Below are 24686 nucleotides of genomic sequence, written 5' to 3'. Positions count from 1 at the left end.
ATCTGCCTTACTTTAAGAATATTCCTCCCTCTTCGAGAAGGGCCAGTGGCTCCCAAAGTAGGATGTTTCTTTACATCTCACCGCTAAACCATGTTGCTATTTTGGAGGCATCTTTCCAAGGCTTTAATTAATTCGAGGATGCTCTCTAGTACTGTTTCAAACTTACATATGCAGGTCCCTGTGATTCAGTAAGTTGTGTGAGGTCTGGGAAACAAAAATTTCGAAATGTCCCAGGGGGATGTTATCATCAACCAAGATTTAGAAACACCGATTCCTACGAAGTCCTGAACCCAAACCCTTGAAACAGGGAATTCCCCTTCTTGCCTGCTGGGTGTGTCATAGTTACATGACTGAGTTTTTATTAAAAGAAAAGAAAAATTCTGAAAACTGAACAATCCTGTCTGTACAGTGTTCACTGAAAGAGTTCCCTAGTGGGAAAGCTTCCAATTCCGAATTAAATAGATGACGACGGCCCCGATTTGGCAGTCCTACTGCTGTCACTGGCTCGGGACCTCGTGGGTCTGACTGATCAAACCCGGGCCCGCGCCCTCAGCGGTAGTCAAGGCTTTTCCTCGGTGAGAGCAGCTCCAGTGAGCGGTGGCGGCTGGGCTATTCCAACCCGGTTGCGAGCGTCCATACAGAGGTACTTAGACACTGGGTGGGCGGGGGAGTGGCTTTCGGCGCCACTCCTGCAAGCGGCAGCCACTCCAGAGTGGCGCGGGCAGGGGGCGTGGGAAGGCGTAAGTGTATTTATTCTGGCATGAGAGCAGGGTGCTTGGGGCCGTTCGGAGCTGCCAGAGGAGCTGTCCTGACCCGAGAACTGGCTGGTTCTTCGCAAACGGCTAAGAACCCAGCGCCCGTGGTTGACCAGGTGGGGGCGGCCGTGGTGCGGTGGCCGGACGCACAGAAAATTTGCAGTTGTGGAAGTTCCTTTGGGGTTGATGCGGGTGCACAGTCCAGCTCGGCCGGGAGTGAATGGGGGCGCAGTCAGACTCAGCTGCGGGTGATGGGGGTGCAGAGTCCGGTTTAGCCAGGAGGTGATGGGGGCGCAAGATCAGGTTCAGTCAGGCGGGCCGCGCGTGGCGCCTGGCCCACGGGTCAGAGCATGCAGCTGCAGCCCCGGGCGCTGCTTGAGGGAACTGCCTCCGCACCCCGCGCTCAGGCGCGGATCCCGGCCGCCGCAGCGCTGGGCACTGAACGCCTGCGTCCGCAACTCGCTCCGGGTGGGTGTGGCGGGAGGAGCCCTGCGTGGCTACCGCCTCCTCCGGCCGCAGGCCCCGCCTCTCCCTCCGCCTCCTCCGTCGTGCCCGCCCACCCACCCAATCCGCAGCCCTCGGCCGGGGACAGCCGGGTAGCTTGTCTGGCCGGCGGAGGCTGAGCGCGACCTTAACGAGCCGCGGCGCCCGCCGACCAGGGCCAAGCTTGACTCCCGGGAGCTCGCTCTGCCCCGTGTCGCCGCCTCCTCTCTATTGTCGCGGGGACGCTCGGGCGGCCGCGATTCTCCTCCTCTTCCTCCCGGAGGGGAAGGAGTGGAGAAAGCCGAGCGGCTGCTTCGGGAGAGCGAGCCGAGGCCCCTGCCCCCGAGGCTCGGGGCTGGAGGAGGCGGAGGCGGAGGGAAGTGCGCGTCATTCCCGAGCAGAGAGAGTTTCACCTCCAGGCTCGGGCTGCAGCTGCCAGTTGCGTGAAAGCAGCGGCGGCGGCGGCGGGCGCCAGGGCTCGAGGAGCTTCCTGGCCATGGAGAGGAGATCCGGAGCCGGGGACGCCAAGAGCTCGGCTCTGTGTCTTTGGACCGCTGTGTAGGCACCTGAATTAGCCGACGCTAAGCGGGGGAGGGAAAGGTAAGAAGCATGGGGTCACCCGCTCCCCGCCCCGCCTCCCTCACTGCCCTCTGGGGCCACCGTGGGGACGCGGACTGCAGTCCCCAGCACCTTCCCAGCTCCTGGCGGCCTGGCATGTAGCACTTCTGCTGCAAGGGAAGACGTCCTCCTGCTCCCCGCAGCGCCCCCTCCCCCCGCGCGCGCCGCCTTTCCCCTGGATTAGGAGTAATAAGACTTCCCTGGGGTAAATCCTCACCATAAGAAAGGCTCTTTGGGCTGTGATTTCTTTCTCTCCCTCTCTCTTTTCATTACGTTTACGGGGAAGGAAACAATGGACCTTTGAAAGTCGGTGTGAACAGACTCAAACTTTCTGGAGAGGGCTGGGGTGGGGGAATAAACCCCACAGGAAGCCGACTACAGGGAAAGGTTGATGGAATGTGTGTTGCAGTCTCGGCTTCAGTGCGCGCGCGCACTTGCCTTTGGGGTGATCTTTGTCTCTTTACTATTCCCCGGGGTTGTTGGGCCCCCCGCCCCCATCCCGCTTTCTGTTAAAAGTAAGGCGAGGCTTTAAAATCGCGTGCAGCTCAGCCCTGGACCACACTTCCAGCTTTCCAGTGAAGAGTTGGGAGGTCTTGGCAAAGAAGGGGGAACCGTGAGGACCCCAAAATGCTGTAGTTAATGCTGGTGGCTACATCCCTTGCAATAAAACCAAGGTCCTGACATCCCTGGATGCTCTTTGCTGAGGGTTGATGTGTGTCACCAAACCTCGCTCTGGAGCGGAAACCGCTCACTCCAATGCTCCAGGTAAGGTTAGGAAAACAGAGTTTGTATATGTCTCCTTTCATCAGCAGTAGGGGTTAGGAATCGAGTGGTTAATAATTTTAAGCACGCACTTTCCACACAGGAGCCACTCACTGGCCCGGTTTTCCCTTTTCTTGTTTCAGGGTGACAAAGTAATGGGATGTTGCATAATTGCAGGTGTTGAGCATCAGTAGTGGTTGTCTTCCTGAGTTCTTCCCAGTGCAGAGTGAGAAGAATTTAGAGAAGGGATGGAGGGAGGTTCACCTGAGCTGTGGGAGGCAAGAATCCTCTGGGCAGCCTGGCATACCTGTTGGAAATGGTTCTGTGTTAAGAACAAACCCATTTAAAATATTTAGCCTTAATGGTTCTTTGGTTGGATAGAATGGAGCTATTACTGTTTGACCCTTGAAGGAAGCTTGCTGTTTTAAAAATTGGTCTGGGTATCATACTCTGGTTTTGTGTGCCTTTGGCTATTCAGAGGGCTCTTTGCAGTTTGCATTTCCGGGCAAAGCAGAAGAAAGTGCAGTAGGCACTTCCTCTGTTTAGTAAACATTCAGAGCTTTATCCTTTACATTAAAACCACTCCCCGCTGCTTTCTTTGTACCTGCACTACAGGATCAGCGAGCCTAGGGGTGGAACTGGAAGTCTGTCTCCTGGCTTTCAGTTCAGTCCACCCGAGGCTGTTTTATCTGAGGAATATGTGTTTACAGGCTCAGCATATTGAGGTTAGAAGTGAATTATGAGTCATCACCTGTTCTGTTTTAACAGCCTGTGAATGAGTGAGCAAGCTGAGGACTGGTCACTGCGTGTGTGGACAGGGAAGCCGAATCTGTAAATTCTTACATGATTCCTTTGTCACAACTAATTTTTGAGTAAAATCTATCTTGATCTAACCTGTAACTCACAGATTTTCAGAAGCCTCACAACAGGAAACCAGAATGTGACAACACCTCATTCATGTCCTAATAGATCTAATCAAGCCTGTTCTCAAACAGCTACCTTGGAAATGAAGAGAAGACAAAGCAAAGGAGTAAATTAGTTTTGGGCCATTTTCTGAAATCCAAAGGCCTCTAGTTAGTAGGTACTTCCTAGCTATGCATCTCTGGGCAAGTTTCTGAAATTGGCTATGAAAAAGAAGAACATTTAAATGATCACCATTAAATTCACAGTTTAAGACTCACATGGGATGATGTATGTAAATATGTACCTTGTAAAGCACTGTAAAATAATGAGCATTGCATCATCTTCCCTTCCACCCACCATCCATTTAACTCACAATTATTAATCACCTATTGTGTGTTAGGGCCCTTTATAAGCAATCTGAATGCCCACCCGCTTCCTGGAGTGTTCATGTTGGTAGGGAGAGGGAATTGGATCTTTGGTTGAAACTTGGGAGATCAGAGGGAGTGAAGATAATCTGTGTGGTGGTTTCCATCTATAGAGAAAGGTAAGACAATTGATGCTCTTGAGGAAATCTGTCTAATCAAGGAGCAAAAGGAATGAACAATTAGAAGGCCCAGTAAATGTGTGTTTGGAGAATTATGCATAGAATGCTTTAAGAACACAGAGAGGATCAGATTTTGGGGTGGAGGAGCAATGTAGTGAAAAATACAATTTACTGAATCAGGCAAAATAGTAGGGACTGAAAACTGGTGTCAGACATACCATTTTGGAATGTAAAGATTAGAGGCCCTGAAGTCAGAACGGAGTGTAACACAAGGCTCTGACAGTTGCTAACCATTTGCCATTGGGCAGATCTCTGAATTCTTCATACTTTACTTCATGTGTAAAATGAGTTTAAAGATACTTTATGGAATTCTTTGAGGATTAACTTTGATTTAATTTGCTGTGTATATGATAAAGTACCATACAAGCTAGTGCCTTTTGGTATCAAAAGTACTTTCGAAATATGTTCTTCTTAAAGCTATAAATAAGATACAAATCAAAATTTAATCTAATTGGTCTCAGTCACAGATTTCTGTTTTGTTCTGAATCCCATTTTGAGTGCAAATCCTCTGACTTTAGGTTGTTATCATTTGGCACCCCAGTCACTGGAAATCTTTTCATGGTATTTGGGTTGTGAGCACTAATTAAACGGATGGACTGTCTTGTATGGCACGTCAATTGAGAGGTGCTTGTCTGGATCTGTACTGTAACTTCTGTACTCTTCCCTGCCTCTCAAGTCAAGCTAGCCCTTCTTCTTTCCTCTATCCTAACAAGATGAACATAGAAAAGGAAAAAGAGAGGAACAGAAAGTTATGCGCCTGCATTTTCGAGACCATAAAGATCACCCTGATGACTAGGTGGGTACTAGACTTATCAGGGTGACCACTTGTGAGGTATAGAAATGTCTAATCACTATGCTGTACACCTGAAACTAATATAACATTATATGTCAACTGTAATTGAAAAAATAAATGTGACAAGATCACCCTTACTAGTTTTCTCCAATTGTAAAGAGGTATAATTTTCAACTATACTGTTAAAGAAAGGCTGTTCTCTCAGTAGCAGCAGCTGCTGTGTGGGTGAAACTTGAATCTGTAAGTACTACTTGCTGTAATAGACTTGGTTTACTTCTCCTCTTGAAATGGACTTCAGCTCACCTGACATTTTCATAAATTGCCTTTGATATAGAAATCCATACTCAGATATCTGAAACTATCATGTTAAATGGGACTTTTTTGGGGGGTGCGGGGGGCGGGGAGGTATGAATATAAACCAGTTTTCAGGACAGTGCTACACATGCTGAATCTTAGCATGTAGTTTCAAAAGGCCTTAAAAATAATATTAAAACTAGGAAGTTGAGACCCAAAGAGGTTAACTAATTAGGTAAGGTCATATAGTAAATTAGTGATTGCATAGGGACAAGAACACGTTTGTCCCGATTTCTGGTCAGCATTTTTCTTTTTCCTCCAATATACTCTAATTTGTTCCTGTTTGGTTTTGGTAGCTATTCAGTTATTTTAATGTTTCATGGTGAGATAATTTGCATTTGGGCTCAGAAACCCATTGCAGCCAAGTTTAAGGCAGACACTATACCTTCGTTTTCCTTTGGGAGAATTTACACATGACATGGTGTATAGAGTGAGGGGATGTTACTTGTAATAAATTTCTGCCAAATAAGGAACTAAGTGTAAGAATAATGTTAACTTTGCTTGCATTTTCTATAAATAGTACACAAATTTCAAATATTGTAAAAGCGTACACTTTTTAAGTGAATCAAGTTCCTGGAAACAGTCAGATTTGTGTTATGAATCACATGATAACAGCATGTTAGCAAAATGTTTGCATGCTCTTTTGTTTTCCCTACACTTGCTTTGGGAAGCCTTTAATCTTGGTTGTCAGGATCTGTGTTCAGCCAGTATTTTGTTGCATTCCTAAGATGTGCAGGCAGTGTACTGGTTGCTGTGAGCAATACAAAGATGAATGAGGCATAGGGTCTTTATTAACATGTCTCTTTTAAAAAAGAGAAACAGACTTGGAAGCTGTGTATGACTTAAAACACAGAATTGCTATTCCCCCCACTCCCAAAAACAACAACAAAAAAATCAGTCTTTGATCTAGTAGGCAAATCTGCTTTGAAATTGTTATCGTTGGATTAATGTTGTAACCAGATTTGTAACAACACAGTTATTTTCATTACATGGTGACAAGTGATAAACATTTTACATTTATTTTATCAGGGCTCCATCTTAATTTGGAGAACAAGTGAAAATTTGGCAACATTTGATGGAATTTTATATGATGAAAAGTTTGCCTAGGAGAGCTTAGCTTTAACATGTTTTTTAAAAAAATGACTGTAACACTGCATAGATGTGCGATTGGAACATTGTTGCCTGAAAGGGTTACAATTTAAGACAATCCATATTAAGCCCCTGAGAAAAGAATCGTCCTCATTGACTCTGAGTTTGATGTAGGTATCTTAAAACATGAACGGCCATCAGGAACGAGATGTCCCGGTCAGGTCTGATTACTAATTCTCTCTGAAGAGTGAAATTGTTACTGATTTGGGGACTCTTGCCTAATTACTGGATTGTACTTGGAAACTGCAAGCTTTTTGCTGTCATCGTGGTCTCCACCAATAGCAACTCTCTTCCTTGAAGAATGAGTAGTTTCTTCGCATACAAAGAGGTTGGAAAACTAATTATTATCATTTTAGGGATTGGAAAGATTAAGTTTAGCACAAGGACAAATGACTGATTCCTCTTGTAGAAGGGGATGAGAAAAATGAGTCATTGTGGTTAAAAAAAGGCAAACCACATAACATTTTTTTTTTAAATACCATCATTGCCACGGCTATATGTATCTATATAGATAGATACATATATAAATCTTTATATGAGGATTTAAAAAATACACTTCATTAATGCAAAAGATGTGGCTTTAATTGTTCAGTAGATGCTTGGTGAGAGCCATTTCCCAGCCATCCTTAGAAACATACTCAGAAACACACTCAGACAGAAGTGCGAGCAGTGTTGAGAAGCGAGCACTTTCATAGGAAGTACACTGTGTATGAAGGCATAGCTGAAAAGGCCAAATGAGTGATGAATCATCTTTTCAGCATGGTTAATGACTGGCATCTTTTGATCAATGTTAATTGCTGCTTTTCCAAGTGCCTGTGTTGATTTAGGCACTGTCCTTTCCATATGGCCACCGTTCACAATGTAAGGTCAGCTCATGGCTAACTTTCTCCCACTGCCTGGTCACCGTGTTGTCTGAGCTTAGCTTTAACTGTAAAGTATTTCTTCGAGCTTCCTGTTTGTGCTTGTGGCACTGGAGCTCATCACACAGTCCCTGTTTTCCTGTCTTCTGTCCCTGTTCTGCCATGTAAAGTCCAACCACTGCTCCAGTGCTCAGTCATTGCTTGTTCAGTGGAGGTTCTGCTTTTTTTTTCCCCCTCTGGCACCCTTGAGTTTTGATGAACATTGATTGAGGAGACTGGAGGAGGTATAATAAAGTCCTTTTGGTAGGCGTAGGTTTCAGATGCCCTAGGAAGACGGGGCCTATGACTGTTTTGTATTTTGTTCTGGAACTCATTTGCAGGTGACCCTGCCTGCCAGCCTTCCGGAGACTATGAAAGACTTCATGAGTCTGTTGTATCTAACACCCCCCCCACCCCGCCGTACGCCTCCCCCCATGCTGATCCCTGCTGGACAGTATGTGGTCATTTTAGTGGCAGAGTTCAGTGGTAGATTTTAGTTCACACGTACAAAGTAAGAAAGCTGTTAGTTGTAGTCTGATGGTATACATTTGGGAAAGTAAGTTTGCCAAGGCTCTTAAAAACGTAAACTCTGTTCCATTCATAGTGATTTAATAATCTCAGGCAATCACCTCTTTAGACCCACCAGTCCCGTTTTTGCCCTAACATGCATGGTAATTACGTGTTTCCTTGTGTCTTCTCCCGACCCCTCAACACTGGCGTTTGAGCTCCTTGAAGGGAGAGATGATATATAGGTTTTTGTACCACTGGGTCCCCATCATCCAGCAGAATCCTAGTCTCATAAGAGATGTTCAAACCTGAACGTGTTTCCCATCTGGTAAGGCTTTACTGTCAGTAGTTAATGCTGTATTTAAAATAGGCTATATGTTGTAAATGTAAGAAATAGGACATTTGGTTTCTGGTACTGGCCTTGCCATTAATAGAAACTTTGCTTTGCTGCTGAATTGAGTAGCCCTGGATTATTTCAGTCTGCACATCTCATTATTTATCTGGAATATTTCTTAGTTTGAAAGGCATGCCAAAATATACTCATTATATGTTTCCTATTGTCATTGCATTCTGATGTCCATATATCACTAGATCATGAACTTTTGGTACGCCTGGGCTTATTTATCAAACACATCTCTGTGGTCTCCCCACTCGTGCACCGCCCACCCCCTCCCCCAACATTCTACCGATGTAATTTTCTTGGATCTTTCTTCTTGAGCAGTATTTTAAAGCTTTGTCCCTGGTGCTTGGCAGAAAAATGCAGCCCACAGGCAGCTCTGCCGTTTGCTATAACCTTAATTAAATCAGCCACCCTCAGGTCAGACTTTGGTTTGGTTTTTTCTTTCGAAGGCCAGCTGCAAGGCTGATGACATGCCTGCGCCTGCCATTGTGTGCCTCTGCACAGCCATCCGTCACTGCCAGCAGGTTGGGAGCCTTTCTGCTCTGTCCTCACAGCCAATGGAGAGCGAGGGTGAAGGGGGATGGTCTGTTTTTTTTCCCCCTCCTGCTTTCTTTTGTTGCCCATGATAATGTTCTCCAGCCTTTTCATTCTACCAGTGATCTTGGGTTTAGGGTCAAGGATTGCTTTTCATGGCTATGGTTAACAGATTTGAAAAAAGACAGGATTAATGAGTTAGTTGGTGGCAGAAAAATTAGACATTTGCCTCATAGACCTTGCATAAATGAGAGAAATATGTGAATTAAACATAGTTCTTAAAGGTCACTTATTTCACTTTAAAATGGGAAAATGTTCACTTGGTTTACTTTGGGCATTTGTTTTGAGGGATCGTAGTTTAACAGGAGATTCCAATATAATTTGCCAAGGATACATCCACCTTTGTGAAATTGTAGCTAATTTGATAATCTGACTTCCTTAAATACAGACCCATAAGTATTTATTGTTTTCTTGTTTTCAACATAAGCAAACTCGTAATATTTTTAGTTAATATTTGTTTTCTAGGGATTTGCTATTTTTTGATTATAGTTTTCTAGCAGAGAGTACATTATAACTTACTGAAAAGTGAATTTCTAAGCAGGAAAATACAAATTATCTTATAACTTTAAATAGTACTTGTTATAACTCACATACTTATTCTAACTCAAATGCTTAGTGGCCAAAATAATTTTTAGAAAATGTAGTCTTTTTAGGACTATATACCTGGGGTGCCAAAAATATGTATACAAGTGGACACTTTGGTCAGCGTTGCTCAAGCAGTAGTTTACCGTAATCAGAAGTGTCTGGATGCTGATGTAACCACTTTGAGCACCTCTTGTAATTGCAGAAGTCGAACGTGACTTGTATTCATCTTTTGTTGTCAGTATATATTGAGTATTACAATTTTAATACAGTTTTCCTTTCTTAAAATGTGTATACAGTTTTTTGTCACCCTCTGTATTTGAACTATTCCTTATAATTCCTCTGTATTATATTTTAATAGAGTTAGTATATATTGGGAGAGTTATTTCCTTTTGAGGAAGAAGATAATCTGAACAGTACATGGTTCCAAACTAGGAGTCTGGTGTATCTTGGTGTTTATGTATATTAAGAGCTTACTTGGGGGAATGTCATTCATCATAATCTAAATTGACCAAATGGAGAAAGAAGGTTGGGGAACAGAATTAAAGTTTCTCAGTCCCTTACCCTTTCACTTCATCGAAAGAGGTTTCTATTAAGGGTCGGTGCATCCCCCATCTGCCTCCAAGCATTGGACTGGGTAGGATCAGCTTAGTAAGAGTGAACGAGGATCCATGTAAGTAAACTAACTGTGCCAAGTGTCTTATTTTTGGGGAACATGCCAGACAGTTGCAGGTGATAGTGACTCATCTTGATTTTGAGAGTTGAAAGAAAAAGACAGAAGGGCTCTAACAAGTGCAGTGCCAGGTGAAAATGAAGAGAGTGTTCTTGTGCAACAGTGTGAAGCCACTGCCCTGTAGTGGTTTCAGGGTTTGAATTCTTTGGGAGTATGCTTACACAAAACCAAGCACATCTCTGAATGAAAATGAACTAAATTTTTCCCCACTATCTGTCTGTTTTCTCCCAAACAGCTATATAGATCTCCACCTAACATTTATGCTGAACTCCTTTGCAGGGGTTGTGGAAAAATGTATTTTGTCCTGTATGCTCTGGGAATAGAATATGTAATACAATATATTCCTCTCAACTAGATAAAGGATTTTCTCCCCAGAAATTCTGTTTCAACCTTTGTTTTTGAAAATCTTTACACTATGTATTTAAATACACAATCTTCATGAGACTACTGATCACACTTAAATATTTATTTGACAGTTAATGAAAAGCCTGAAAGTCAACTTTGCTAAGTTTATTTCTTACTGAACAGTGTTGTATGATTGAGGTATTGAGCTCATTGTTTATCTACAAGTACAGATATAATCTGAATCTAAAACAAAACTAAATGAAACCTCCCCCCCAAAAAAAACCCAAATGTGAAAATCACCTTGGTGTTAATTTTCTGTTGTCTTTTTCCTAAAAATAGGAGATTGGAAGTTGGAACTATTAATTGAAACTTCAAGGTCATTAGGAGCTGGTTTACAATTTTATTAGGTCATAATTACTAATTCTATACATATTTATCATTGTTTTCATGATAATTCATGAACCTGTCTTTTTCCTGGCATGTTTTATTTTTTGCTGTGACGGAGCACACCAGTCAATGTATTACAAAGACCTACCAAGCTCTTAAATAAGAGGAAAAGTTTCCTCAGCCAGATTTTGGCCAATTGTACTGAAACTCTTGTAAAGCAAAGACTAACTTGTAGGACTGACCTTTAGGTTGGATACTGTTTTGAGAATTACGTCCCTGCTCAAAGAAGAAAAAGCTTGATGAGATCATGCCACCTTCTTGACTTTTCTTACAAGCCTGGATTTTCCATTCAGAAATATGTTCTCCTCACAAGTGGAGGCAGGGTTGAAAAGAGCTTAAAGGAGTCACCAGTATTGCGTTTTCATGAGGTGTTCAATCTGATGCGGCCACAATGAATGGCACAGCGCAGGGCTGTGGGACCCCGTCTGCGTTGGGTTGGAGGGGCTGGATGAATTTGGGGACTGAGCCTAGCACGTGGCCTCCAGGGCAAGTGTCCTCAACCACTGTGTGTGGGTGCTAAGCATATATGGTGGTGAATTTATCTTCTGTATTAGCACCTTAGCAGTAGAAAGAACCAGGAAAACAGCTCTTTTAAAGAACTCTTACTAGTTTTGAATTAATCCTGCTATCTCTGGATTGAGAAGACTTTCCCATTGATTATATTTATTAATTTCCCATTAATTGGCGATCAGCATAACAACATAAAATGGAATGGAACATTTTCCTTTTTCCTATGTACCTCTTGCATTTCATGGTGGTGTTAAAATGATTACAAAGTATTGTGAGAGGTTGAGCTTGTCTAGGTAGTTTGCTGCTCTTTCTCTTTAGAATTGCTATTTGCAGTTGGTAATAATACCTTTCAGCTACCTGCACGAGACTACATACCAGGATTGACTTTTGTGAAAATTAATGTGTTGACTTTTTTGCTTGAAATGGTGAATGTTCTCCATTTTTCCCAAATCAGGACAATTGATAGAGATTAGACAAATTTCTCAGAGCCTCAAGGATATTAAAAAAGGATTAAGTGGGAAAGTCCAATTTCTCTCTGTGATATACACAGGAATACTTTGATTTAAGTTCAACAAATGCTTACTGAGTGGTTACTGTGTTTAAGGCCCTAGGAGAATACTCAGATGACTAAGACATTGTCTCTGCTCTCAAGAGGCTTTTTATAAGTCAACTGCAGGAAATAGACATATACATACATGAACTGAAACAAGGCAGAAAGCAAGATGATCCAATAAGAGTTTTAAACAGTATAGGGAAGAACAGGCAGGGAACTTTTTTCAGCATTTACACTTATATCTTTTAAATGAATGCGTTTTCATATTCTTAGTAATATCTTTTATTCTTTAAATATTTGCCTAAGTTCCCTGTACAAATTTTTAATTGCATGATTTTTTTTTTTTTTAATTATTACCAAGCCTTTTGGGCTACCACTTTTTATCCACAGTGAATAAATACAAGATATCTCTTTCAAGGAACATCTAAATACCAAAAATTATGCTTCAAAACCTTTGTGGTGTTCATTTTCAAATTCTATATGAATGACTTTGAGTTATCCCCCCTTTTTGAATTAACTGTGTTTAGGGGTTTAGCACAGGCTGTAATAGCTCTTAAAATATATCATAAAATACTAATATGTTCCTTCTCTTTAGTTTGTGCTTTCCATTAGAAATGACAGGTAATATAAACAAATTAACTGTGTATTAAATAAAAACGTTGTTCTGTAGTAAAAACTTTTAAATGACACCTAACAGTACTTACTTGCCTTGCACTCTTGAAAGCCAGAGGAAACGCTTCAACCTCTTTGCTCTATTGGGTTCCTCCTTTGTTCTCAGGACCCCAAACTCAAACTAATGCTACTAGAACTAACAACCTTATGGATTAAACAGCCATTGTTGAGATAGCCTGAGAACCTCACCACCATTTTCAAAAGAGTTCCTTGGTCAGTTTCACTCTGCCTTCAAGCAAGTGATTTCAAATTGTATGTAGGAATTACATTTCTTGGAGATGTTGTCAATTTTTTATCCACCATCCTCTAATGACTTCAGGAGCTCACAGTTCCTTATTGAATGAGTCAAATGTCAGTGTTTCCCATGAATAATTTAAATCTATAACTAACAATCAATATATTTTAAAGTAATAGATTCATAATATTATTCCTAAAGTAGACTCATAAATGTAAAGGGAAATTCTAAGGCAATGTATTTGTATCTTATGTCTTTAAAAATCATAATAAATTGAGAGAGAAATCTGCACACAATACGATTTTGGGTTGTAATTTTATTCTAACTTATGACTGCAGCAGTGTGTTATTTCTTAAGAAAAGAATGATTATATTTGCTGCTTATGCATTTACATGTTTTTCAGTAAAATAGAACTAATGGGCTCAGAATATACATATATATACACATGTATATATATGAAAAAAAAATATATAGTTTTGCTGAAGGGTTATGGGGAAAACACAACCATGATTATTTTTGGTTTATTGATCGTTTTAGTTTGTGGTAGACACCATCTGAATTTTCACAAATTATTCCAAGTGGGACAGTTACTTCATTTAGCCTCTCACTGCCTTTTATTTGCTTGGGGTTAACATCTGGAGATACATTATCTCCCACAATGGGGCCCTCTAGCCAGTTTAGTGACAACCTTTCTCTCGCTGAAACAATGAAGTATCAGATGATTGCAGCCTCAAACAAAAGATTCCCACTCCCTTCAGCGGACATTATAGTCGTGATTCCCCTCCCACCCTGGTGAGCTTGGCTTTCGAGAATATCTCATTTAGCCCTTTCTTTGTTACTAGACGATCATAAAGGGGTCTTTGTTAGTCTCTGCCATTTGTTCCAGCAGGATATGTCCATTATTTCATTCTGCTCTTTGGCACATGCATCAGTTTCTTCAATAGCACCTTGAATTGTTTTGTTTTCCTTTTGACATGGTGCTTAAGCTTCATCTAAATAATTACTTTTGTTCAGAAATCAAATCCCACCAACCCAGTGTTTTTGATGCATACTGACTCTGAGAATGTTCTTTGCCCCATGTGAAATCAGCATCAATTTCCAGTGAGATTCTCTTCCTGTCCCCATTAATTTCCAGGATGTTTGGGTCCTGAGAATGCTTCTTTGTGGCTTCTCTCAGGACAACATTTTGTGTTAATGGGTTTGCTGTAGTTTAGAGCAATTTGGAGGTACCCTTATGACTAGGATGTTATTCATTGTTTTGGTAGCAATTGAGAGGATTAATTAAAAGGGTATTGAATGAAGCCAGGTGGCTTTGAGAAACTCTGGTTGTTAAGGAAAGGCAGTAATGGAAAGGGTTGAACATCACGTTTCTGGGAACATCTTACTTGTCCACACTCATTGAAGTAAGAATATTATATGACATAGTACTTTTCTCTTTTCCTTTTTTTTTCTCTTTTCCTGCCCTGCCCTCCCCTCCCCTTCCCTTCTTTTCACTTGGCAAAGAAACAGTAACGTGTCATTCAAAACTTATTCTTTCATTCAAAAACTTGTACGTGCTTATTATATACTACTTATAAATGCTTACTATAAATAATATAAAAAAATAAAAGGACTGCCCATTTTTGTGTCAGCTTCTCTTAGATAAGAGTCATGCATAGTTTAGTGAACTTCTGCATGAAGAATTCCTGAGAATTCCAGCTGTGCCCTTCCAACACAGTTCTAGTTACACCCTTGTGAAACTGATTCTTTGAAGTTACTGCCTCTCAATGGTTTTGAAAGACACATTTGTGTAACTGTTAAGAGCCTGAACGCCAGAGTCAGAATACTTGGATTTGAGTTCTGGTTCTCCCACATACTAGCTAATTAACCTTTCTAAGCCTCAGTTTCTCATGTGCCAAATGAGGATAATGGCATCTACCTATGTAGATTTGTTGTATCGAATGTATTAGGTGAGTTAATACATGTAAGTTATGTGGAACAGTACCATGTGGTAAGTGCTTTATGAGTGTCAGCTATTTTTAAAATCATCTTAATCATAATATTTGAATGCCTACTTTTTTAAAACAAAATTTGAGGATTTAAAGAGATAATGTAGAATTTAGACTTTCTCATGAAATGAATTCAGTCTCTAGTTAAGTGATAGTACAAGTAGAACTACTTTACTTCACCATAAGATGAATCTAGTGGGGGAAATTAAACACGAAACATGAATGCTTGTCAGTTGGAACTTGTTAGGGCCTTCTTGTGGTCCTCATATGATGTGGATTTTAACTTCAGTTTGAAGAACTTAGAATAATTATAATCAAAGTATGACCACCGGTTTCAGTGTCACCAGCGTATGTTTTAACAGTGTGAAACCCAGGGCTCTCTTTGTGCTAGCTGAGCTGGAATCACGGGCGGAGAGCTCAGGAATCTGCGTTTTTAACAAGCTCCCCTAGTGATTCTTAGGCATAATGAAAATTGAGAACGTTTGCTCTCCACCTAGGTGCTCTTTGGATCACTTTTGGGGGGTGGCATTTGAAAGATACAGGTGCTTGGATACTGACTTAATTAGGTGAAGTGTGGCCCTGAGCAGGATTGGGAAGCAGTGGTATTAGAAGACGATTAGTGAAGGTGATGGTCCAATACAGTTTATTATGGCAGGTGTCGATGTAAGAACATCCAAACCTGTGGAGAACTTTTATAAAAAGTTTTTTTAACCAAGCAGGAAACATCTGGAAGCAAGATCTCAACAGACTGAGGGAAATGATCCCTAGAATAGCAGTTTGGGGCCGGCCCGGTGGCTCAGGCAGTTAGAGCTCCGTGCTCCTAACTCCGAAGGCTGCCGGTTCGATTCCCACATGGGCCAGTGGGCTCTCAACCACAAGGTTGCCAGTTCAATTCCTCGACTCCCGCAAGGGATGGTGGGATATGCCCCCTGCAACTAAGATTGAACATGGCACCTTGAGCTGAGCTGCCTCTGAGCTCCCAGATGGCTCAGTTGGTTGGAGTGCGTCCTCTCAACCACAAGGTTGCCAGTTCGACTCCGGCAAGGAATGGTGGGCTGCGCCCTCTGCAACTAGCAACGGCAACTGGACCACTGGACCTGGAGCTGAGCTGTGCCCTCCACAACTAAGACTGAAAGGACAACACCTTGACTTGGAAAAATAAGTCCTGGAATTACACACTGTTCCCCAATAAAGTCCTGTTCCCCTTCCCCAGTAAAATCTTTTTTTAAAAAAAAAAAAGAATAGCAGTTTGCAGCTTCTTTTATGCATTTTGAATTAAAGATTACATGAAGGTAGGAGGAAGCAAGGTGGTGTCGCAAGCAACTGCTAAGCTCAGAGTCCGTACTGCAGTATCTTCCTGCAAGTCAGGGGGACTAACCCCCCAGAGACTCTCAGACCCCCAGGGTCTACCTGGCACTAACAGGCCTCCACCGTAGCCGTGGCACCAGCGAAGAGCAGAGCACGCAAGATCGTAAATGCCTTTCAATAAGCTCTTGACTCAAACATCAACACACCAAACAGTAAAGCATCAACCATCAATACACCAAACAGTAAAGCACACAGAGTAATACAATAATTGGGTAAAATAGAGTAAGGAACCAGTCCCAAAGTCCATCAGAGTCCTGGTGGAGTGAGGAAGGGTGGCTGGTCCGGGAGGTTGGTCTGGCAGGGATTCTGTCCCAGCGGAGCAGAGCAGAGCGGAGGGTTCTCGGAGCAGAGTGACAGCGTGGTCACCTCTGGGTTGAGACCCCCTCTCTGAGCTGCAAAAGTCCTTAGTTCTTATGCAATTCTGAGTGCCTTTCTGATGTCACTTTATCAGGTCAGCCAGCACCCTGACATCTTCATATGTTTAGTAGCAGACCTTCCGAATGTAGCTGGTTACAGCCAATTACAGGGCAACCGGGCAGCTCCCTGGGCGTTGTCTGCTAACTTTTCTTTGCATCCCCAAAACGTAGAGTTACTCTTGTTCATTCAATATGGAGTCACTCGTGCTCGCACAAAACTCATTCTAACAGCTTCCAGGGGCGCTCTACACAGGTGGGGATTGGATTACAGGATAGTTAAGATTCTGTGTTCTCTTGAGGGTGATTAGAAGGGTCTGAAAAAAAGGCATTTCAAAGGTGTGTTAGCCTAGATGGACAGAAACAATGGACAGCTTGTTTAAGGCAAAGATAAGCCTTTTACTAAAGAAGTTGTGTGCCTGGGGGTTGACTGTACACCATAACCTGTCCAGTTAGGAATTGATGATCTGATCACCCTGGGTGGTTACTCTCCATAGGCCCTCTTTTTTTGTCCACACAGGGATGTAAGCTGACTTGATATTTTCAAGAAATCATTGCAGTGGTTATCAGGGGCTGTGGGGTGGGGGAGAGGTGGAAATGGGGGAGTTGTTGCTGAATGGCTACAGAGTTTCTGTTTGGGATGATGAAAAGTTCTGGACATGGGTGGTTATGGTAGTTGTGCACCACTGTGAATGTACTTGATGCCACTGGACTATGTACACTTAAAAATGGTTAAAATGGTTAAGTTTTATGCTGGGGGTATTTTATGACAATAGAAGGTAGTAAAAACAAGCTGTTCCAATTCGTATATTTCTGAACCTTATTTTTTTTCCTTTTTGCAGTGACAGTGTATCATGCATGCCAGTGATTCCAGGGGACACGCCCCTGCTTTTCTGCAACCTCAGAATGGAAATGGCCATCGTTCATCTGGCTATGTTCCCGGGAAGGTGGTCCCACTGCGTCCCCCTCCTCCTCCAAAGAGCCAAGCTCCAGCCAAATGTCCGTCCATCAGACAGGAAGCCCGGGCCAGCTTTGCCTTCTCACCTGAAGAGCAGCAAGCCCAGGGAGGAAGCCGAAAACAGAAGAGGCACAAAAATACTTTCATTTGCTTTGCGATTACGAGTTTCTCATTTTTTGTTGCACTTGCAGTCGTTTTAGGCATATCCTCAAAATATGCTCCAGATGGTAAGTGCGTGTGTGTATGTGTGTGTGTGTGCATAGAGAACATACTCTAGGAGAAGGAAGAAGAAAAGGAAATAGTATAAAATTAAAAAAAAACACATTCTTGTTAAGTTGATTCTGGCTAACTAGCATATAATTAGATAACATGAGGTGTAACTTCTTACGAAAGAGAGTAATTGTTAAAGGAATCCATTGGGGATGATAAAATTAAAGGATTGCTTTTCATTTCCATTTTGCCACTTGGTCCCCGTGCTCAAGATGTTCTCGGAACATTTCTTTTTGAAATGCTAATTTTAAGAGTCTATTTTACGGAATTCTTGTGGTAGCACAGTTTCATCTTTTGTAGGAGATATGATCTTCAGACTGCTAAAAGTTTTTAATAACTCGCGAACTGATAAACTCACTAACTGTAGGTGGTAAACTGCATTTGATTTTTTTTTAAAAAAATAAGTGAAAATAATAAGATTTGTGTTCTGTGACTGGGGAGACGGTTCCAAAAGGGAAGCTTCCAATATTTTTGAGGAACAATGCATATCCTTAAAGGAAAACATCCATTAGGAGGTGTAAATTCTGATAACATTTGTCTAAAAATCATTCCTTACTTTATAATTAAACATCATGTAAGGAGGTTTTAATTTCTGACATGGTCTTTGCTTTTCAGTTGGTAATATATTAATATTTGGGATGATTTTGAAGAAGTTTGTTGTCCGTTAGCTTCAGTATGGTATCGACAAAGAATGGCCTCATCCCAGAATTCCATCCATCCAGGTGAAAATCAGAGGGCTCGGTTCTGTGGGAAGAGAAGCAGACCAGCACCTGCATTGGGCACCATAATTGCCTGATTTTTTTTTACAGTCTGTAACAGATTTTTTATATCCTTAAGTGAATCTAACATTTGAGAAACATTTACCATTTGCAAGACTTACAAATATTTTACTTAGTGTTCATGGGTGCTTGAGGAGTTTTATAGACCTTAAGGTCTGAGGAAGAGGTAGTGTCAGTACTTCTAAAAAGACCTGAAATGTGAGAGATGTTTGTATTAACACCTTTGTTGACCACGCCAGTTGGCCCCCGTTATGAACTTGTAACGTTGCTTTTTTATTGCACATAGCATTGAGTTTTCTTGTCCCTTTTCTCCAGCAGAAGAACCAGTTCACTGCTGTTGAGTCATTCTTTCCAAGTAATGTGCAGTAAAGGGATGCTAGGTTAGCGGCTAATTAGAGCTGAAATCTGTGGCTTTCACGGACGTTTTCATATTCCATCTAAGACACTGAATCGCTGATGTGATTCCTCGAATCAACATGCTTTGGTTTCACATTTTGGCAGTAAAAGTGCAGAATGTCAGTGGAAATATCTGGTATGCTGAAATATTTCAGGGTCAGCCTCACTGTGGTTATTGCTCTTACGTAACTTTGATAATGCATCCACTGCTCATCAAATGGGTAGCCAGGAAGATGGGGCTGGCTGAGCTATTTTGCAGTGCTTTCTGCAGACCACACATTTTCGCATTAAATGTACTTTACTGGAAGGAAACAACCGGGAGTTTTTGGTGATGATTCTAATGAAGCATGCTCTCCTGGGGAATAATTATAAACAATTAAGAGGAATTATGTAACTATGGTAGTAGGCTCTAGATCTCAAAAGACTGGATTTCCTTCTCCATAGCTGGGTACAGTGCTTGTTACATGGGCCATACGTTTACTTCTGATATAACATTATGGAGAATTCCAGCTAGATTTTTTTTTTTTGAAGTTTTAAGAAATTAAATGCATTTTATCAGAATAAAGTGCTACCATTGCTCCTAGCTAAAATGATCACCTCTTCCAAATAGAAGGATAAAACCTTGAATTGTAAGGAAAATGACTGTATCATTTGCCAGCACAAGGCCACAGGATCCCCATTCGATCACAGCCACATGAGCAAGAATAACAGGAACTCCAAAGGCAGAAACAATTCCAGTGGTGAAAAAATATGCCAGTTCTCAGCAGGCACTGCTTGTTGCATCAGAGTTGTAGCATCAGAATTGCTCTTTTGACACTGAAATGGGAAGTGTGAGAGATGGCATGAAATATCAGGATGAACCAGGGCCAGTAAACATCATAATCCTCCAAAGCATATCCTAGCATAGGGAAAGTCAGTCCAGTAGCACCATTAAAGGATAATAACACAAGAGCTATGCCTGCCATGTCTTCCCCCAGCTTGATGTTTCGTGGGAAGAGAGGGAGTTAGAAGGGAAGTTCAAGAAATCTTCACTATTAAGTCAGAACAAATTCAAGGGGCTTCTTGTTTCTTTGATGGGAAGAAAAGTTTAAGGATTATTCTTAGTATAAGTGTGATGGTTTCTGATTTATCAGAATTAAATGTCAATGATTATGAAACTGCTATGAGAAGAATTAATTTCATGAAGTAATTGCCAAGGACTTAACTAGTGGGACTAATTTTAACTGTAGTGGTAACTATCACCTCAAAGAGAAAGCATAAGCCTAGGACAACATGAGTGCTTAGAAATAAGATGTTTGCGGGGTGGCCGTTTAGCTCAGTTGGCTAGAGTTTGTGCTCTTAGCAACAAGGTTACTGGTGCGATTCCCACTTGAGCCAGTGAGCTGCGCGCTCCACAACTAGATTGAAGACAACGACTTGAGCTGAGCTGCCGCTGAGCTGCCACTGGGACTGCCGGATGGCTCAGTTGGTTAAAGTGCGTGCTCTTAGCAGCAAGGTTGCCAGTTCGATTCCCTCATGGGATGGTGGGCTGTGCCCTCCTACAACTAGATTGAAAATTGCGACTGGACTTGGAGCAGAGCTGCGACTGAAGGACGACGACTTGACTTGGAGCTGATGGGTCCTGGAAAAAGCACACTGCTACCCAATAAAAATTAAAAAAAAAAAAAGTTTGCATTAGTGTTACACAAGGTTAAAATGAGGAATCAGAATTTTCTTTCTACACAAAATGTCTTTGTGCTGCACCCCAGCCTCTTTACTTTTTCTCATCTTATTTCTCAATGTGTACCTTCCACTTTCATATGATTCCCAAGCACATCTTGCCGATTACTTTCTACCTTTGCTTAGTTTAGATATAGGGTCTATCTTGCTGTTCCAACTGAGCAACCAAATAGAGTTGAATAGCTGGGGATACTGGATCACTAATGTTCTTCTCCTTCCTGCTCCTTTTATTTAAATACTGTCTACTCTTTGTCTAGTGCCACCTGTTTCATTGACGCTGCCTCAGGTACTGCAGCCCCACCTCTCCTTTCTCTGAGCTCTTTTTTACCTCGAGTAACTACCAAATTGTTCAGTATTTAATTATTTCATACACGGTGACTGTTTTTACCAAGCTAGATTATAAGTTCTGAGGGCTGTGGGCTCATTGCTTTATGGTGCCAAAAAAATGTATACAAGTGGACATTTTGGTCAACGTTGCTCAAGCAGTAGTTCGCCGTAATCAGAAGTATCTGGACGCTGATGGTAACCACTTTGAGCACCTCTTGTAATTGCGGAAGTCAGACGTGACTTGTATTCATCTTTTGTTACCGGTATATATTGAGTATTACAGTTAATACAGATTTTCCCTTTCTTAAAATGTTACACATATTTTTGGCACCTTCTGTGTGTGTGTGTATATATGTGTGTGTATATATATATATATATATATATATATATCATGATAATATACATATATCAATAAAATTTCTTTTAAAATAAATTTTACAGTATCTAGTACAGAATAAATTAATTGATTTTCAATAAATACTTGGTCATTGGTTGATTCAAATTGTTGTGATTTTTACCCCCCTCTTCTTTCAAATTATAGCAGAAACTAAAGGTCCTATGCATTAACTAGTTGTGGCAATGCAGAATACTTTTATATTTTCATTATCACCTATCCAAGAGGCAAATTCGAATAACAACACTACAAGTAAAGTAAACCTCATTTCTTAAAGGGGAACGTCCATATTACTCATCTTGCTGGGTAATCATCAGTTTAGCTTCTCTAATCTGCAGTTTCCTCATGTCTGAAAATGAGAAGTCATGTATTTGGTCATTTGTCTCTTGCAGTTTTGTTGGGAAAGAGTACATGTCCGAAGACAGTGATATTTATTAGCCACTGCCTTTGGAATGGAGGAGGTGTTGTCACCAACTTTATGATTCACTGTGCACAGGAAGGAACTTGGGAAGACCTAGTACTTGTATTGCTTAACAATTTCCATTTTTTATTTACCATTATGTTCTGAAACATTTTCTGACACAGCTTTTTGGGGTCCAAGGACAATTCACAGTTTTGTCTCTCACTGTTGATGTATTTCCACAGTAGATGGATGATTCAGGGGGATCTCCATTTTTACCTTTTGAAGTTTGACCCGAACTAGATGATAGCAACTTAGTTTTGTGGTGAAACCTTTTTTTTTTTTTAAAGATTTTATTGGGGAAGGGGAACAGGACTTTATTGGGGAACAGTGTGTACTTCCAGGACTTTTTTCCAGGTCAAGTTGTTGTCCTTTCAGTCTTAGTTGTGGAGGGCGCAACTCAGCTCCAGGTCCACTTGCTGTTGCTAGTTGCAGGGGGCGCAGCCCACCATCCCTTGCGGGACTCGAGGAGTTGAACCGGCAACCTTGTGGTTGAGAGCCCACTGGTCCATGTGGGAATCGAACCGGCAGCCTTTGAAGTTAGGAGCACGGAGCTCTAACCGCCTGAGCCACTGGGCTGGCCCTGTGGTGAAACCTTTTTGACGTGTGTAGGAAGTAAAGGATTTGACGTATCTCTGCTGCGTATGATGGGATGGGATTTCCATCCTTATAGAAAGAAATTGCAATAGGTCTGCCATAAATGGTGATAGTGCTTGGATTTGGCTAAAGGTATCCTTGCATTCTTGTTGTGTTAATGGGCTATCCTTATATTGTTTTATAGAGAATTGCCCAGATCAAAACCCTCGCCTCAGGAACTGGGATCCAGGACAAGATTCTGCAAAGCAAGTTGTTATCAAGGAGGGAGATATGTTCCGTCTGACTTCAGATGCCACAGTGAATTCTATAGTCATTCAGGATGGAGGTAAGGGATGGTACCTGTCAATGGGAACTGCAAGGTTGCTCTTTGTGTAGGGGAACATTTGATGCTTTTTATGTAGAAAATTGTACTTAGCCTTTAAAATGTGGTGTCACTCTAACCATGGAGACATAAAAAGTTCCTAAGGTAGAACCATAGAATTCAAAAGGTAGAAGGACCTTAGAGATCACGCAAGATACTTGATTTATAGAAAAGGAAACAGTTCCAGAAGGTGATTTCTCATAATCAAATATTTGTTGCAGCTACGTAGAGTGATAATTAGCATGGGTTAGCATATGGAGAAACGAGATTCAGATTTGTAGGCTGTTAGACACTTCTAAGAAATGATTTACTCGTACCTCTAAAGTAAATGGATTGAAAGTCATTCGCATGAGAATTTTTAGTGTGTTGAGATATGAGCTCTTCATTTCTTCCCTTACCATGTTTGGAAAACAGGTTTAATTCTCTAACTAGACCCTTAGTAAATTCTTTCTCCCAACTTAGTTATGGGAGTGTTTTTTTTTCTTCTCAAGGTGAAATCTATTTCTCTGTATCTCAGAAAGATGTTTCAGAAATTGACTGATACTAGTGTTATTCTCTGCAGGACTGCTTGTATTTGGGGATGATAAAGATGGATCCAGAAATATTACTTTGAGGACTCGTTACATCCTGATCAAGGATGGTGGGGCGCTTCATATTGGAGCAGAAAAATGCCGCTATAAATCCAAAGCGACAATTGCCTTGTATGGCAAGTCAGATGAAGGTGAAAGTATGCCAACATTTGGCAAAAAATTTATTGGTGTGGAAGCTGGAGGGACACTGGAGTTACACGGGGCACAGAAGGCATCGTGGACATTGTTGGCTAGAACTCTGAACTCCTCAGGCTTGACCTATGGGTCCTATGCTTTTGAAAAGGGCTTTATCAGGGGCCTCAATGTGAGGGTCATTGACCAAGACACGGCCAAAATTTTGGAAAGTGAGAGGTTTGACACCCACGAATTCCACAATGAGAGCAGACGACTTCAGGAATTTCTGAGAGGCCAGGCTCCAGGACGGATTGTTGCTATTGCTGTCGGAGATTCAGCTGCCAAAAGCCTCTTACAGGGAACCATACAAATGATCCAGGACCGGCTGGGAAGTAAGCTGATCCAAGGACTGGGCTACAGGTGGGCATACCTTTTGTACTTTCCTTCCCAGCTACATGTGAGAGTCTACGTCTCTGTGAATGGAGAGCAAGGGTGGAGAAAGACACAGAAGACACCACAGTCTGACTTCACGTCAGAATGGCCACCATTTGGAGGACTGGTTACCTCTTACATTGAAACATGGGACTGGAGGACAGGAATCTGGTTACAAAAGCTGTTTTCTTAGCTTTGGTTTATGAAGCACTTTGGGAACTGTAGCGCTGAGCTTGTGAAAAGAACAGAAATGTGGTATTGAAAAAAAAAAAATGGTCAGGCAGTTCAAGGACAATTTATATCCCACTTTCATTACCTTCTGAAGTATGTCATAGGAAACTCAGGCTAATTGAGGCAACTTAAGAGTTGAAAGTTTCACTCTCAATTCCCTGCTAAGGAGTAAAAGTTGTTTTAAGAGCCTAAGGAGGTGGAACATTAACAGTTTTTTTTTTTTTCGTTTTTGAAATCCTTTGCATACTAATTGGGATCTGCTTATTTGATTGGTGCAGGTCTCTGGAGGTCTGGTTCCTGTGGGGAGGAAGAAGGTGGAGGGCTGGGAACTTCATCAGGATAGTAGGATTCATTTCTACTATATGCTTCCTGTGCCATATTCTAGTTAGCC

The 24686-nt window shown here is 41.8% G+C and overlaps 1 protein-coding gene and 1 pseudogene across 3 annotated transcripts in view; one reads left to right on the top strand and one right to left on the bottom strand.

Annotated features, from left to right (window-relative positions):
- The first annotated feature begins 764 nt into the window (after positions 1-764).
- CEMIP2 (cell migration inducing hyaluronidase 2) overlaps positions 765-24686 on the top strand; it is a 72169-nt gene continuing 48247 nt past the window's right edge. For 2 of the 3 annotated variants that reach the window (XM_033122914.1, XM_033122912.1), the window contains exons 1-4: positions 1362-1838; positions 17510-17852; positions 22752-22892; positions 23491-24052. In XM_033122914.1, coding sequence (XP_032978805.1) covers positions 17522-17852; positions 22752-22892; positions 23491-24052 — 1034 coding nt within the window. In that variant the 5' untranslated portion in view covers positions 1362-1838; positions 17510-17521. Of the gene's footprint in view, positions 872-1361; positions 1839-17509; positions 17853-22751; positions 22893-23490; positions 24053-24686 lie in introns of those variants that run through there. The other variant, XM_033122913.1, reaches the window with a different exon arrangement.
- On the bottom strand, positions 19639-20348 carry LOC117031928 (leptin receptor gene-related protein-like; annotated as a pseudogene).

This window comes from Rhinolophus ferrumequinum, chromosome 12 (assembly GCF_004115265.2).
Source record: "Rhinolophus ferrumequinum isolate MPI-CBG mRhiFer1 chromosome 12, mRhiFer1_v1.p, whole genome shotgun sequence".
NCBI lineage: Eukaryota > Metazoa > Chordata > Mammalia > Chiroptera > Rhinolophidae > Rhinolophus > Rhinolophus ferrumequinum.
The sequence above is the reverse complement of the archived record's forward strand: the minus strand, read 5'-3'. Positions and strand labels throughout refer to the sequence as shown.